A 15,927-nucleotide genomic window follows, 5' to 3' on the forward strand; every position below is an offset into this window, starting at 1 on the left:
CTACTTTTATAATATCAAGTTTAGCCCCTATGATTCAGGCTTCATGGAAGCGGACACCCAGAGACAAGAGACAAAGCAAGATTCCAGGCCAAAAGCCAGCAACCATAGGTACATTGTTCCTGAGAACAAGGAGTTATTGAACTACATTCTCATGGCAAAGTGAAAAATGCAAATCATAGTTCCTCGGTAATTATATTTATATCCTGCTAGCAGGCCTTCTGTCAATTAGAGTGACAGTTTTGCTCTGTGCAGCACATGTCAGAAGAGATATGGCCTCATTTTTCCCCAGCCTGGACAGATAAATGTGCTTCCTCAGAGAACTGCCTGTCTAACTGTTCCCTGTCCTGTTTACAATTCATGAATAACTAAAGCATAGCCATGTTCATTGTGAAGCAGGGCATTAGCTAAAGGTGCAGCTCTGAAAAACATGTAGAAATATAATTAACAACCCATCTTCCATGTAAACATTCCATCTGTTTACAGCTGTAGCTGGAAATGGATACAGTATGTGTGTAAAAGCAAAGGTTGTGGCAATAAGCCCTTAGGCCATGGAGCAGCATAGAACAAAATGCTTGGGAAATGGTTTTATGGTCACCCTCAGGGACCTAAATAATAGGCTCTGCAATTCTTTGAAGGCAGTAACCCACTGGACCTTGGGTTAAAAGTTCTCAGCAATATTTTATACATTTAATTGGTACATTGAAAAGGGCAGCCCTCGCATCAAATTTTGTACCCACTCAGTGTAAGTGTTTGGGGCTATAACTTACATGCATCTTCCCAATTTGAGCCCCAGAGAGTTAAAAAGTCAGAAGAGAGGTATCCAATCCACAGTCAACTGAAGTAATTTGTGGGTGTTTCATGATAATGATGCAAAATACACCATTAAAAATGGAATAGCTCTTATTTTTAAATTTTGTATAAGGAAGGAAGAAGGAAAAACCCACCTGCAACTCCAAGGTCTAGTATTTCATCTACTATGTGTTATACACTAGCATCTTTCCTACTTGGCCTGTTATGAGTGTCTATGAAACAATAAAATAATGTAGAATTGAAATATAATTGCTAAGGCATCGTTCAGCCATGGAAACCCTCTGGAACTATACACAAAGGAGATAGTGAGGAAAATCCTCAGTGTAACTCCCCTTTGAGCCATGAGGGTTCTCAAATATCTGCCAGCGAAAGATGTTGATGGCATGCTCTGGAACTACGAAAGCTTTCCTTATCTGTGGAAGTATCATTAGAATGATTTGCCATAAGCAGTCTAGAAAAAGCAGTTAGACAGTGTCAGTGGATCTGCTGTAACTAAATACCCAATTCCCTAATTCCTTGATCATGGTATCAGGTGAGAACCCAAATTTAGGCATTCTTGACACAGTCCTAAACCCATTCCCCCTTTGCTTAAGTATTTAAACTGAGCAATATTTAACATGGGTCCAAACACACACTGCAGAAACAATCCAGTTTGAGACCACTTTAACTGCCCTGGCTCAATGCTAGGGACTTCTGTGAACTGTAGTTTTGTGAGACATTTCACCTTCTCTGTCAGATAGCTCTGGTGCCACAATAAACTACAATTCCCAGGATTCTCTAGCACTGAGCCAGGGTAGTTAAAGCAGTCTCAAACTGGATCATTTCTGCAGTGTGTTTTGGACCAAGGTCTCTAGAACTGTTAGGCTGTCCAAGGCCCACACTTCAGCCCCAGATAATAATAATGTCTGCCCCAAGTTTTTATAAGTGTATATTTTAAAAATAAGGTTTATCATTTGTCCTTCTTTGGTGTACAGACTTGATTAACTCATCTGATAGATTATATTAGATTATTATAATACATCTAATAGATAATTTGCACTACATTATGAATTGTAGGATCAAATAATTATTCTCTCTAGTGAACATGTCAGAATTACTAGAACAATTGATGCATCCTTGATCTCCTGGATATCTTGCAGACATACAGTACATTACTATCTTTGATGTACTAAATGGTAAAACTGGTGTCGGGAAGCTCCTGGAACCCCATCTTTCGTAGTTAATTGTTTCAGCTCTGAAGTTCAAATTAACATTGCACCTTACCTAAGATGTGAGATAGAGCTTTGTCTGTGTTATCCAAGGCTTTGCCCAAAGCCTTGGATGACATGTCCATTGGCTATCATGGATAAAATAACAAAATTGTTATGCCATCATAATAAAAAAAATGTACACCAACACACCATGAATGAAAGTTATAGTACTATAACACAATAATGGGGTACAACATGTACTACAATCAGATAATATGATAATACAATGCTATTATTTAAAAACAAAACAAAAGACCTATAGTTTTTTGTGGGTTTTTCAGGCTATGTGGCCATGTTCTGGAAGAGTTTCTTCCTGACGTTTCGCCAGCATCTGTGGCTGGCATCTTCAGAGAAAACAAAAGACCCTTGCCAATTACTACTATTTTTGCAGTGATCAGGAAGGAGGATCTGGGGAGCAGAAAAATTTAAAATACTGTATCATTATTAGAATGATTTGACATAAGCAGTCTAGAACAAGCAGTTGCTTTTCTTCTCTTTGACTTAGAAATTGTCTTCAGCACTAATGAAAAAACAAAAATAGAAGGATAAAACTGGGGTATTACAAAGATTATTCTGAATGTGTTCTCCAGTCATTATCCCGCTGAGGTCCCTTTAACACTGCATAGCTATACAGCTTTGATAACTACTAATTGCCATTCTATGGAATCCTGGGATTTGCAGTTTGGAGAGGCACCAGAATTCCCTGTATATTCAAGGGTTCCCCAGGATGGAGCCATGGCAGCTAATATGGTATCAAAGTGCTGTGTATCATGACAGGAATCTGAGTAGCATATATTTCTGAAGACAGACTATGGTGATAGGAGAGCTAGCATGGTTTAGTCGTTTGAACGTTGGACTAGGATCCCAGAAGACCAAGGTTTGAATCCCTGTTCAGCCATGGAAACCCACTGGGTGGCCTTGGGCAATCCATTCATATTCTCTTGGCTTCGGCAGAAGGTCATGGCAAGTCTGCTTTAGACAAATCTCACCAAGAAACCCTGGATAAGGTTGCCATGAGTTAAAATGTCTTCAAGATACACAATGGCAAGGGCACATCACTGAATTATAATATTCCCTATAGTGTGAGAAGTTCATTTAAGCTTCCACTGGTAATTTTCCATGAAAGAAGATTGAGCAGCACTAGGAGTCGTAACCCCCTACCTGAAAGCAAATAGATCCCCCTTAAATTTGATTTGCTTGAGACGATGGCACCACTGAAATGATGTATGTATACCTGTATATAACCTAAATTGTTGTGTCCATGGGATTTTATTTCCAGATAAGTGTGCATAGGATTGCAACCATGCAGGTTTCCAGTCTGTCAAGATATAATGAAGGAGTTGGATGACTTACTGCTTAGTTATTGCCCAAGCATTAGGGCCTCAAGCCTGGGATAAGATTACAGCAATATATTATATACAAGAGATATGGGGCCTATTGACATTGCAAAATTATAGTGCTATGATTCCACATTGACTGCTATGGCAACAGACCATGGAATTACAAAGCCCAAGATTCCCTAGGATTGTGTCATGGCAGTTAAAGTGGAACACAGTGCTGAATGGGTCGCTGGTAAGAAGTGTTACAAAGTTTAGGAAACAGTAGAGCCTGGAAAGTTACTTTTAAAAATGAACATAATCTACCCAATTGTGGCTTCAGATTGAAACCTTATAGTGAAATTTCATATTAGTAGCTTTTCAATGCACACATGTTTTTTGAGTACTGTACTAAAATCAGACCTTGCTTCTAGCAGCTAGATTAGATCAGGGACTGTATGACTTCAGTCCATGATAAATATCTCTACAATACAGAACATGTACCCACCTAGCAACACTTGTTTGCTACCTAGCAACACCTTCCCTTTTATACATCCCACGTGCTAATTTATTTTAAAACCCTCCTCAAACCCCACAATCCCTTAGTTCTTGCACCCTGCTGTAATTAAACTTAGGCAATTAGTTTCAATCTGATCTTGGAAGCTAAGTAGGGTCAGCCCTGGTTAGTACTTAGATAGGAAACTATCTATGAATACCAGGTGCTGTAGACTATATTTCAGAGGAAGGCAAAACCACCTCTGAGTATTTCTTGCCTAAGAAAACCCTATGAGATTCATGGGCTCGCCATAAATTGGCAGGTGACCTGAAACATGCGTGCGCACACACACACACACACACACACTAAAATAAATTAATATATTTCCCTATTTATCCCTGCTTTCTTCTCTTTTGCTTTCTTCCACTGTCTAGATTGAGGGGTTATTGACACTGTGAAAATAATCTGGGATGAATCCAGGTTAAATCTCCATTGTTCACATGCATCCCAAATGCACCCAATTCAGTTGACGGAGGGGGGGCTACCACTGTTTATCACTGAGCAGGTGACAATGTTGTATAGTGGGCTATGTTGTAGGTCTACATGTGTGAGACAAAAGTGCATCTGGGGAACTAAAAAGTGCTATTGCAATGCATGAGGGTTTTAAGAAACACATACTACAGTCAGTAAGGGCAGGTGTAATATTTATTTAAAACCAGGCTTAAACAACCCAGACTTGTATTAGATGGTTTGAAACTGCTGATACCTCAAGAATCCACTGATTTATGTGTGTGAGAGGGGGAAAATACAGGAAATCATTACCTATGAATAAGAGAAATCAAAGCACCACAATAATATTACACAGCTGTTCCACACTGACAAAACAACAACAACCAGAAAGGGATTGGCTGCTAATCTAATCAAAGAGGAATTTTAAAATATTCATATAAGAAAGGCTCAAAACAAACACTCACCCCATCTCTCAGTCAAAATAAGGCTCAAATAAGAACCCATGAGCTGTTTTCCAGCAAAGCACCTGGACACAGACAATTGTGTTGTACTGCATTGAGAAGGATGTGCTGAGAGGGAACAAGGACACAAGCTGATCTAACCTTGATGTATTTTCTGGATTTATACCTCACCATCCCCCCCCCCCCAAATGGGACTAACACTGCAGTTTGGACACCACTTTAACTGTCATGCCTCTATCCTACAGAATCCTGGGATTTGTAGTTTGATGATGCACCAAAACTCTCTGACAGACCAGGCAGAAAACCTGATCTAACTACAAACCCCAGGATTCCACAGGATGGAGCTATGGCAGTTAAATTGGTGTCAAACTGCTTTATTTCTACAGTGTAGAGGACCAGTCAAAAGCCCACAGTGTGATGGAACAGAAATACAACCAAACCAAGTTCACATATTAAAATAAAATAATACTAGTGTGCACATTAAAATACATCCATTAAAAAAATACAGCACACACTCAGTAAAAAGGCCCTTCTTGACTTGCTAGTCAGTTCCCAAAATCTTGCCGGAATGAAGAAGGCCTTTGCCTGCTGCCAGAAAGACAACAAGAAGAGAACCAACCTAGCTTCCCTTTAATAAAGAGTTCCAGAAATTGGAGCCCTCAGTTTTATAGCCACATGTTTATTGACTAGGCAATGGATGTTTCTTTTTCTGTGAAAAAGAAAATCAAGATTCAAACAATAACCCCACTGGGCAGAATGAGATGGGAGAATGGGGCAGGAAATGACAACATTGTGTTGAAAGACAATGGTGTATATTCTATGGCTCTGCATTTCCTCACCAAGTTGCTGCTCTCAGGTACAGTGGAAGATGTGGCCGCCTCACAGCCAGCATTAAAGTAAGAGTCAACAGCCTATCTGACCTGCTTCTCTACATGGAATGGAGTGGTGACATATGAACACAAGAAAAGCCATGTTGGATCAGATCAAAGGCTTAGCTAATCCAGCTTTTTGTTCACACAGCTTCCAAGCCAGTTGCCTAAACAGAAGCCCACCGACAAGACATGAGCCTAACTGCAATGGCTTCCTTGCTTTCTCCAGCAACGGATACAAAGAGGCACACATATTGTTTCTGATACTGTGTAGAGTGGTCATATCTCAAGGCCTGGTCCTAAGTGTCCAGTTCTCATGGACCAGCTTCGGGTGAGAGGCAAGGGATGTAAATTCTTCAGTTCTGCTGGGGTCAGCTGTAGGCAAGAGGAAAGGACTCTGTGCAAACCTCCAGCTCAGCTATTAAAGCAGCAGTTTGTTATTATTTCATGACTTCATTGATTTGTTGTTGCAAATTGCAAGGGGTCTCCAGAGGCTCTCTGTATTCATTCCGTTTCCTCTTTCATGTGTAGTTGTTACAGCATCAGGGCTCACTCTCCACTCTGTTCTTGCATCCACCTTCTTGTTGCCGTATGCCTTTAAGTCATTCCCAACTTATGGTGACTCAGTCTAAGGTGAACCTACCATGGGTTTTCTGGGGTTTATTGTATGTGATTCACCCGTGGTTACCAGTGATTTCCATGGCCAATGGGGGAATCAAACCCTGATCTCCTGAGTTGTAGTTCAATGCTAAAACACACCACCACACTGGCTCCACCTTTTGCAAGTAGGATAAATTAAGTGTTCCTTACTCTATCTCCCTAAGTAAGTGAGAAGGAATAATTTCCTCAGTTCACCTTGCTCTGGGTAGAGCTATTTTAGCTAAGATTTCTGTATTAATTTCCAAACAGAAAAATGTGTTTCTCTGTGTGTGTATGAAAAAGTGTGAGCAACTGTGGTTGGTGTTTAATTCATAATGCTTAATGACATCACCAGGGACTATTTGTAGGTTTCAGATTTTGGCCCAGAAACATCAGAGCCTGGAACAACCCTGAACTGGCAAATCTAGATACTGGAGAAGATATATGGACATCTTATATTTTGTTTGGGCCAACCTTATCTAGAATGTCTGGTGTGATTTTATGCTGCACCACATGGTTTCTATATATAAATATACAACAGAACATCCCAAACACAAAAAATCCCATGTATTCCTTAAAAACTAACATACATATATTAGCTTTTGAAGACCAAGTTGTTAGGTCATGCGCCCTCACCCTTACTCTCATGGAAGAAGGGAAGAATGGGGCAGGAAGATGAGGAAAACTACAGGAAAAGAGATTTCACCTAAACTTTAGGAAGAACCTCTTGGTGTTAAGAACTGTTTGACAGTAGAATGCGATGCCCGGAGTGTGGTAGAGTTTCCCTTTTTGGAGGTTTTTAAACAGGGTCTGGATGGCCATCTGTTGGGAGTGCTTGACTGTGTGTTCCTGGGTGGCAAGGTGTTGGACTGGATGGCCCTTGTGGTCTCTTCCAACTCCATGAATTTTAGTAAAATGCAAGAATTGGAGGATCAGCAATCGCAAGTAAGACCAACATCTCATTAACTATGGACAGTTCAAGCAAAGAAATCCAATCCAAATGGGAAAAGATTCAGTCAGACTTGATGAGATCCACCTCTGTCAGGCCATTAAGAAAACAAAATAAACAGGATAGATGAACATCAAAAGTGGGACAATAGCTTAATAATTTATTGAGTATTCTGTAAGTTCCCTAAAATGCCTCTGAGATGTTTTAGATTCAAATCATAGTTGTTACTAGTGATACACTCTTCAGTCCAAACTTTGAGAGGGAGCTATAGCCAAGTCACATTACATCCCCCATAACCCCAGCTCAATAGGCTTCACCATTAATCAGTCATTCAGTTATCCTCTACCCACCAGTTTGGCAGGGACAATCCTGTCCGACTTTTTCAACTGTTTTAAAAATGTCCCAGTTTTTCCCATTGCACTTTCCTCCTTTGTTATCATACTATTTCAGCTAGTCATAGTGCAAAAGTAGTTTGCAGTCACTTAACTCTTGCTTTTCCCATTAGGCTCAGGCAAAAACAAACTGCTGCATTCTCTGACCAACGTGTGTGTTCTTTCTCATTAATAACTTTTGCTATCTTGACTACACTGATGTTGCTTGGCCACACATGTCCTCATTTTCATCTGTAAAATGTTGGCGGGCATGTCATCCCATCTTTCTCCCAATATGGATCCCAAAGTGGTTTATGGTGTAAGTTAAAAACAAAGACACAACAAAACAACATATAATACAGACGTTTTAAAAACATTAATTAGACAATATTATTAAAAATAAATTTAAAACATTTAAAAACACATTTAAAACATAGTCAAAAGAAAAAACCAAAGCACAGCCCATTGAAAGATGCTTATGGTACAATGTTAACAGCCATCATCAATAAAAAGGTCTTTAGCTGCCAAGAGATAGAGACCAAAGAGGGGACTAACCAATCCTCCCATGGGAGCAAGTTCCAAAACCTGGGAGCATCTGCCAGGAAAGCTCTCTAAAATGCCTCTGAGGATGATGGAACTGTGAGGATGATGCAACTGAAGAGAAAAACCTTCCCCAAAGGAGATATGGGCTTTCAAATAATCTGGGCCTGAGCTATAGAGGGCTTTATAGTTCATAACCAGAACTTTGAAATGTGCCCAGAAATGGATGGGTAGCCAGTGAAGCTGTTTCAGCAAGGAAGTTATAATATTTCCCCCATAACCAGTCCCCATTAGCCATTTAGATGCAGAATTTGGGGCCTCCTGAAGTTTCCAAACAATTTCAAAAGACAGCCCCATGTACAGTGCATTACAGTAACCCAAGTAGTATGTAATCAAAGCATGTGTTACTGTGGCTATACCTGACAACCCCAAGAATGGGCTCAGCTGGTGCACTAGCTTTAATTGTGCAAACACACTCCTGACCACATGTGTAGTAAACCTACCAGGAGTGTCCTTTTCCTGCTCCTTTCACATGTTTTTACATGATGTATCAGGAGGCATCCTGGGAAAAAGCTGGTGGTAGATGATTGCGAACATGACACCCAAGAGGAAGGAAGGAAGGAAGAAAGGAAGGAAGGAAGGAGTGACAGCAAAAAACATGTACCTTGTGGATAGTCTGCTCCAGTATTTGCCAACCTGACCAAATGATGCTGATGTTGGTACTGGGCCAGAGTCTATGGGGTGATAGGCTCAGATCTCTGTAAGAATGTTAACTGTTAGGTCTACCTAAGACATTTGGTTATCTGATTTGAAACCTAGATAGCATCCGCCCTACTCTTATTTCAACAATGTTTCCCATGAGGAAAAGCAAGTGATATATAAAATAGATAATTAATAAGTAAACGTAGTGTTGGGAAGCATTCTCCTTTATCACACCTGGAGGCAGCAGGTTAGCTTCTGCATTCAGCAAGCTTTTGCATTGCCCTCTACTCCCTCTGCCACTCTCTGCCTGCCAGCATCACCCTCTTTTCATTGCTTCCCACTTAAACAAATGAGGAGTAGGAGTGGTGGTGCCGGTCTGTCTCACCAGCTATGTCTACAATAATTTTCCTCAGGGAGGCAAAGGTGCAATGTGAGCATTTTTTGTGCATGTAGTACACATTGCTACAACATACCAGTACATTTTCATTATATGTTTATACTGGCATTGATCTTTGTCATAAATTATCTTCATAGTCATAACTCACCTTCTGGAATGTAAAGAATCAGATACAGAGGAGTCAGATTGCCAATAATGTATGCCTCCAGATAAGAGTGGACTCTCTGAATCCTAGGAGCTGGGGCCTGAAACAGACGAGGGCCTTCTCCTTAGCAGGATGTGGCAGATGCCAAGGAAGCATCTCCTTCCTTTGAAGTTCACAGGAGAAATGAGAGACTTCACAAGACTCGGTGTCTGTTAAACAGGAAACAATGACTCATGAAGAACCTGGAAATCAGAGGCGGCGCCCTATAAATCTCCCAGCAGATCCTTGGAGTTTTTGTGGCTTGCAACCATTCTGTCCTGTTGACTGATCACGCTCTCTGCATTCATGTGTCATTGATCTTTGAACTTGCTAAGATTGATGACTCTATGGAGATTATCACATATCATCATCCTGTCCTTGTCCCGTCCTTTCTGCATGATCGCGGGAAGGACTTTCAGACATCGTGCTTATCTGGACATTATCCCATCTGGAAAGTGCGAGTGACAGTGATCACACAAAAAACTTTCATATGACGTTGCGCTGATCCTTGTCACTGTCCCATCACTGAAGTGGCATTGCCTGGCATTTTGCATTTTGACAGGATAATGACAGGATCGGTGCTGCATTATGAAAGGCTTTCATGTGATCGCTGTCATACACAGGATAAGGATGGAAGAGCTATCCCCTCCCTATACTGTCTGTGTGTGATAATCTCCTATGTTTTACCACTTGCTGGCTTTATGTCTCAGGATTACAGATTTGGTGTAACGACTCCTGGACCAGCTGAAAACCTCTCTCCTTTTCCTCCTTTGTCTTGGTGGCATATCTGTGACTGACTTGGACTTCACTGACTGCCTTTCAATCAGCTGACTCTTGCATCACCAGCTGACTGTAGCGTAGGACAATCATCATCATTATCATCATCATCCCACCTTTTCCCCAGTCCAGGCCTCAAGGCAGCTTGCAAAAGTTAAAACAGATACAACTAAAATAATTATATCACGTGTGTAGTATTATGAGCCTTCAAGTCATTTCTGATTCATATAATGGGATTTTGTAAGATCTCTGCAGGGAAGGTTTGCCATTGCCATTGCTTAAGGTCACCCAGTGGGTTTCATGGCCAAGCAGGAATCGAACTCTGGTCTCCAGAATTGAAGTCCAACACTCAAACCACTATGCAACACTGGCTCTCTAATTATATCACACCAAAGTTAAAAATACAATTAAACTATCAATAACATTGATATAATAAAGTATAACTATTAAAAAGAACAACAAATATTCATAGCACACGAAAGGCCCCTTCCTCTTGACCAGTCAGTGCCCAAAGGTTTGCTGAAACAAAAAGATCTTCACTTGCCACAAAAGGATAGCAAGGTGGGCCCAAGTCTAGCCTCTGTAGGAAGGAAGCTCCAGGGCCTGGGAGCAGCCACCGAGGAGGCCCTCTCCTGTGTTCCTACCAAATGCTTCCATGACATTTAGAAGCCGGTAGCAGTCAGTGGGAGGAAAATCCACACAACTTGGAATTTGGTAGCACTAATGCAGAACACAAGAGGCATCGTGAATTCCATGAAATGCCTGTGTGTGGAATGAGGGACATTGAAAGAAAGGTGTGGGGGTGGGATCCAGATGAACAAACGCAGTATTTAGCAACGCATTCTGTATTTCTGGTATCCCTGGGCTTCATAAGGCATGGCAGGAGAAGGGTCTTCAGAGTTTAGGAAGGTTTTCTTTTTATCTTTGACCCATCTGAGAGTAGCATTGACATCTGCTGGGACTAGTAACTTTGGCAGGAGGAGCTGAAGTAGTTCTGCTCCACTCTGGCCCCCACAACAAACTCCAACTCCCAGAATCCCATAGCCTTCAGCCAGGATGCTGAAAAGTGGTGCCAAACAGGGTTATTTCTCCAGTGTGGATGCAGTCTAATGTGCATTTACTGTTAGAAGACTAGGGGAAGTAAGGACTATCAACCATGATGACATGATATTATGGCACATCATAGAAACTGAGAAGCGTATTCCCATTTCTTTTTGTGTTTATTATATTGTATATGTGTACAAAGACGCATATAGATTTGCTGAACATTTTATTTTTATGTATTTTCAAACACTATATATATATATATATATTATATATATATATATATATATAATAACTTGGAGGTACACCCTACAGAGCACATATAGAAACCCACTGGGCCCATCACACTCTCTCAGCCTGAGAGGAAAGCCATGCCAATCCCTCCTCTCTGAGATAACTTGACATAACTTTGTTGGAGCGACTCAAAAAAAGGCAGGGACATAAACAACAAGAGCATAAAGCCCCGCCCACAATGGGGCGTGGCCTGGAGTCGTCCTCCTCCCTCCATGTTGTCTAGGCCTCGCCCTGAGAGGCGACTACATTTCCCAGCATGCCTTGAGAAGAACGCGTCCGGGGATTGTCCCTCGAGGGCCACCGTAGTAGCAGCAGCAGCAGCAGCAAGAGCAGCAGTGGGGGCGGCTGTCAGTGCTGACTGAAGGGAAGAGTGTCAAGAAGAAGCGGAGGAGGGCGGTCTCCGTCCGCAGCGGCGGCGGCGGCGACGACGACGGCTCCGGCCATGGAGGAGCAGGCGGGGCCCGGCGTCTTCTTCAGCAACAACAACAACAACAACGCGCTGCTCCTGCCTCCGCCGCCGCCTCCGGGAGGGACAGGGCTGGAGCCGGGGGGAAGCGGCGGCGGCGGCGGCGGCGGCAGCGGCAGCTGCAGGCGCTGCTTCTTCTTCCTCCTCGTCGTCGTCGTCGGCGGTCCCTGGTGCGGCCTCTGCGGCCCGGGCTCAGTACAGCGTCCCCGGCATCCTGCATTTCCTGCAGCACGAATGGGGCCGCTTCGAGGCAGAGAGGGCCGAGTGGGAGGCGGAGAGGGCCGAGCTCCAGGTGAGCCCCTTGTCTTCCGTTCCGCACTGGAGGGATAACCTGGTTTGACACCGCTTCAACTCTGTCTGGCTCTTTAGCTCCGCTCTGGGCCCACAACAAACTCCAACTCCCAGAATTCCATAGCAAAGAGCAACTGTTTCCCAAAACTACAACCCAAGCATGACAGCATATAGGATATAACGTTGACTCTTGTTTATATATAGGGCCTAAACGCACTGCAGAAATAATCCAGTTTGAGACCGCTTTAACTGCCCTGGCCCAGTGCTAGGGAATCCTGGGAACTGTAGTTTGTTGTGGCACCAGAGCTCTCTGACAGAGAATGCAAAATGCCTTACAAAACTACAGTTCCCAGAATTCCCTAGCAAACCAGATTATTCCCGCAGTGTGTCTTGGACCATAGATATCAAGGGGAAGTTGTGGGGTTGATATTGACTTGCCACCTATAAAGTTCATAGCAAGATGGGACCAAAGCTTTCCCCAGACCAGTCTGTTAGCCTACAGATAATTAGGCTCTGTGTTGTTATTATTATTATTATTATTATTATTATTAACCTTTATTTATAAAGCGCTGTAAGTTTACACAGCGCTGTTGTCTGAATGGACGCAGACACCTAGTAACAACTCTTTAATGGTGGGAGGCTTCCTTGCCAGATTGGGGCACTCTAGGAGGCAATTGAAGAACTGAGAGTGTCAACAAGGCCAGCTGTGGTCAGTCATTGCAGGCGTTTTGGTCTCTCTGCCAGTGCCCTTCCTCACAGACAGGGAGTGGGACCCAAGGATGTGCGCTAGGATTTTGTTCAGTCCATGTTTTGGTGTGAACTGACCTGACCCAGACATCATAGGCCAATATTGTAGAACATGAAGAAAACAAAAATAGTGACCACAGAAGAGATATATAAATTAGACAAGGAGGACATTGAAATAAAGAATTCCTGTACCTAGAATCAAATATTGACCAGAATGGAGACCAAAGTCAAGAAATAAGAAGAAGACTAGGAATAGGAAGGGCAGCTTTGAAGGAATCAGAAAAGATCCTGAAGAGTAAAGACATACATACACCTGAGCCCTAAAGTCAAAATCCTTCAGGCCATTTTATTCCCAGTTACCATCTACGGATGTGAGAGCTGGGCAGTAAAGAGAGCAGACAGAAAGAAGATCAACTCATTTGAAATTTGGTTCTGGAGAAGAGTACTTGGACAGCCAAGAGGACAAACAAATGGGTCCTTGAACAGATCAGACCAGAGCCAAGATGATCAAGTTGAGACTATTGTACTTTGGCCACTAATGAGAGGGCATGGATCACTAGAAAAAACAGGAATGCTAGGAAAGGTAGAGGGGAAAAGAAAGAGGGGAAGACCACAGACCAGATGGATGGACCCAATCAGGGGGATGACAGGCATAGGCTTGCAGGTCCTGAGCAGAGCAGTGGAAGACAGGGATCCTTGGAGATGCCTCATCCACAGGGTCGCCATGAATCCGAATCAACTCAAGGGCAGCTAACAACAACATTCTTAGAAAAGCTCCAAACTACATATAAAACACGCTAAACACATATTTAGAAGTGCACACATTTAGAGAAAATTCAATTAGTTTATGAACGGTTTGGAGCTGTGCATTTTGAAGCCTACATTTTCAAAAATATTTAAATATACATTACAGATCTTTTTTTTTTAAAAAAACTCAGATTAATACAGAAATATGATGTACTAGATCTTTACCCTTACTGTATGTTCACTCAATATTGGCAGAATTGTGATATGAAGGGCATGAGTTTTGTGTAGAGCGTATTTTAACAGCTAGGCGGCATTAGTTCTTACTACAGGAAGCTCTAGGTCAAGGGAACCATGCAGCCTTCCAGATGTTCCTGCATTCTTTGCCAGTGGTGAGGGATGCTGGGAAGTGCAGTATGACAACATTTGAAAGCACATATGCTTATCACCCTTACTTTAGATCTTCAGGAAGCATACTCTGGAGTAAATCCACTAGATGCAGTGGCTATTAGCACTATTATTATTATTATTATTATTATTATTATTTTGCCTTTTAGTGGATTCTTGTGAGGCTTGAGGTGATAACACAGCATGATGGAAATGTCTGTTGTGTTCCAAAATGTTTAAGAATTCACCAACTTAATTTAAAACAAGTTAATGGTAGATATAAACATAGTTATGTGGATATTTGTGCTTGAACATGATTAGACCATAGTCATCTGCACGCTTGAAAAGACACCTGATTGAAATTTGTTACATTTACTTCTGAGTATGGAGGCACAGGATTTGGCTGCGTAATGTTTGAGAAGGAAAAGTGACAAAAACGTTCTTGTGAAACTTAGGACACCAAATTCTTTTGCTTCCAGTTTTTCTGGAGTGGGGGAGACTGCTGGAACAGTGCCTTATTATCTCATCTTGCAGAATAGCCTCTGCTCTTCTTCTGTGCCAGAGGTCAGTGTATAATTTGGGGGGGGGGGGGAAGGGGAAAAATTAATTTCCCCTCCATCCAGTCTTAACAAGAACGCCGAGGTTCTCATTAGCAGCAGTAGGGAGTAGAATGGCTGCCTACCACATAGTTGGCTGGAAAAACAATCCAGCATCAATAAAAGAAAAATACTGGTTTCGGTAGCAGTTGTATATTCAGGGCTTATGGGCTGCAACTTTTTTCTTTGCTATTTATGATATGTTATCCATACTGATGAGTCAGTTATGTGTTTGTGTTTCCATTTGGCTCCCCCCCCTTCATATATTGAGCCTGTTCATTTTCTTGTTACAAAATGTGTAAGAATAGGACTTTCATGTTTCTTCAGTTCCACCAGTTAACTTTTTGTATCAAATTAAGTGTGCAATCCTGTACACACACATCCGAGAACAAGTCCCAGTGAACATGGATTTGTACTGTAACATCTGTGAAGCAGCTAAGTACTGATGATGATGCTAAGTATCTTTTCTTCTACTTTGATTGTATCTGTTCAAATGGGCACCTGAAAAATATATGGAAGATACTATGATTGCAGACAAATTAAGAATTGTAGTCTTATCTAGTGTTAGCTGCCACCTGCAGTTGATAACATGCAAGTAAAACACTGGAGATAATAAAATATTGGTTGTACTTACTGGATCAAGAAGTAAAAAAAAAAAAAATCCTAGCAACCCTAAGACCAGTTATGTTTCTTAGATGTAAAGAGAGCTATTAAGTGAAGAAGAGGTCACTTGCAGTCTGCAGAATTGTTCTGAATTATTTGCTTGAGACATGCTGGATACAAGATCCAGTTTAGTGGAAGACTTGGGCATTATATAATGTGCCTCTAGAGGTATATAGTGTCATATCAGATTCTGCGCCTTTCCTAATGTGGCTGATATTTGAATATCATGTAGGCATGCTGAAGGAGTTTCTGACAGTCCCCTTTTAGGATTGCTATGCTTTGTTAGCAAAGGTCTTTGCTGTCATCACCATCAATTTATTCTCAGATGCAGCAAACTGTTTTTTTAGCCTCAAAGAGAAACATGAGGTTACAAACAACAACAAAAAAAACAACAACAACAAAACTCATTGTAGTATAACATTTG

The 15,927-nt window shown here is 41.8% G+C and overlaps 1 protein-coding gene across 1 annotated transcript in view; it reads left to right on the plus strand.

Moving 5' to 3' along the window:
• Positions 1-11,901: 11,901 nt before the first annotated feature.
• STRN (striatin) overlaps positions 11,902-15,927 on the plus strand; it is a 54,433-nt gene continuing 50,407 nt past the window's right edge. Inside the window, 2 exon segments of the mRNA XM_042465921.1 lie at positions 11,902-12,156; positions 12,158-12,367. Coding sequence (XP_042321855.1) covers positions 12,052-12,156; positions 12,158-12,367 — 315 coding nt within the window. The 5' untranslated portion in view covers positions 11,902-12,051.

This window comes from Sceloporus undulatus, chromosome 1, assembly GCF_019175285.1.
Source record: "Sceloporus undulatus isolate JIND9_A2432 ecotype Alabama chromosome 1, SceUnd_v1.1, whole genome shotgun sequence".
NCBI classification, from domain to species: Eukaryota; Metazoa; Chordata; class Lepidosauria; order Squamata; family Phrynosomatidae; genus Sceloporus; species Sceloporus undulatus.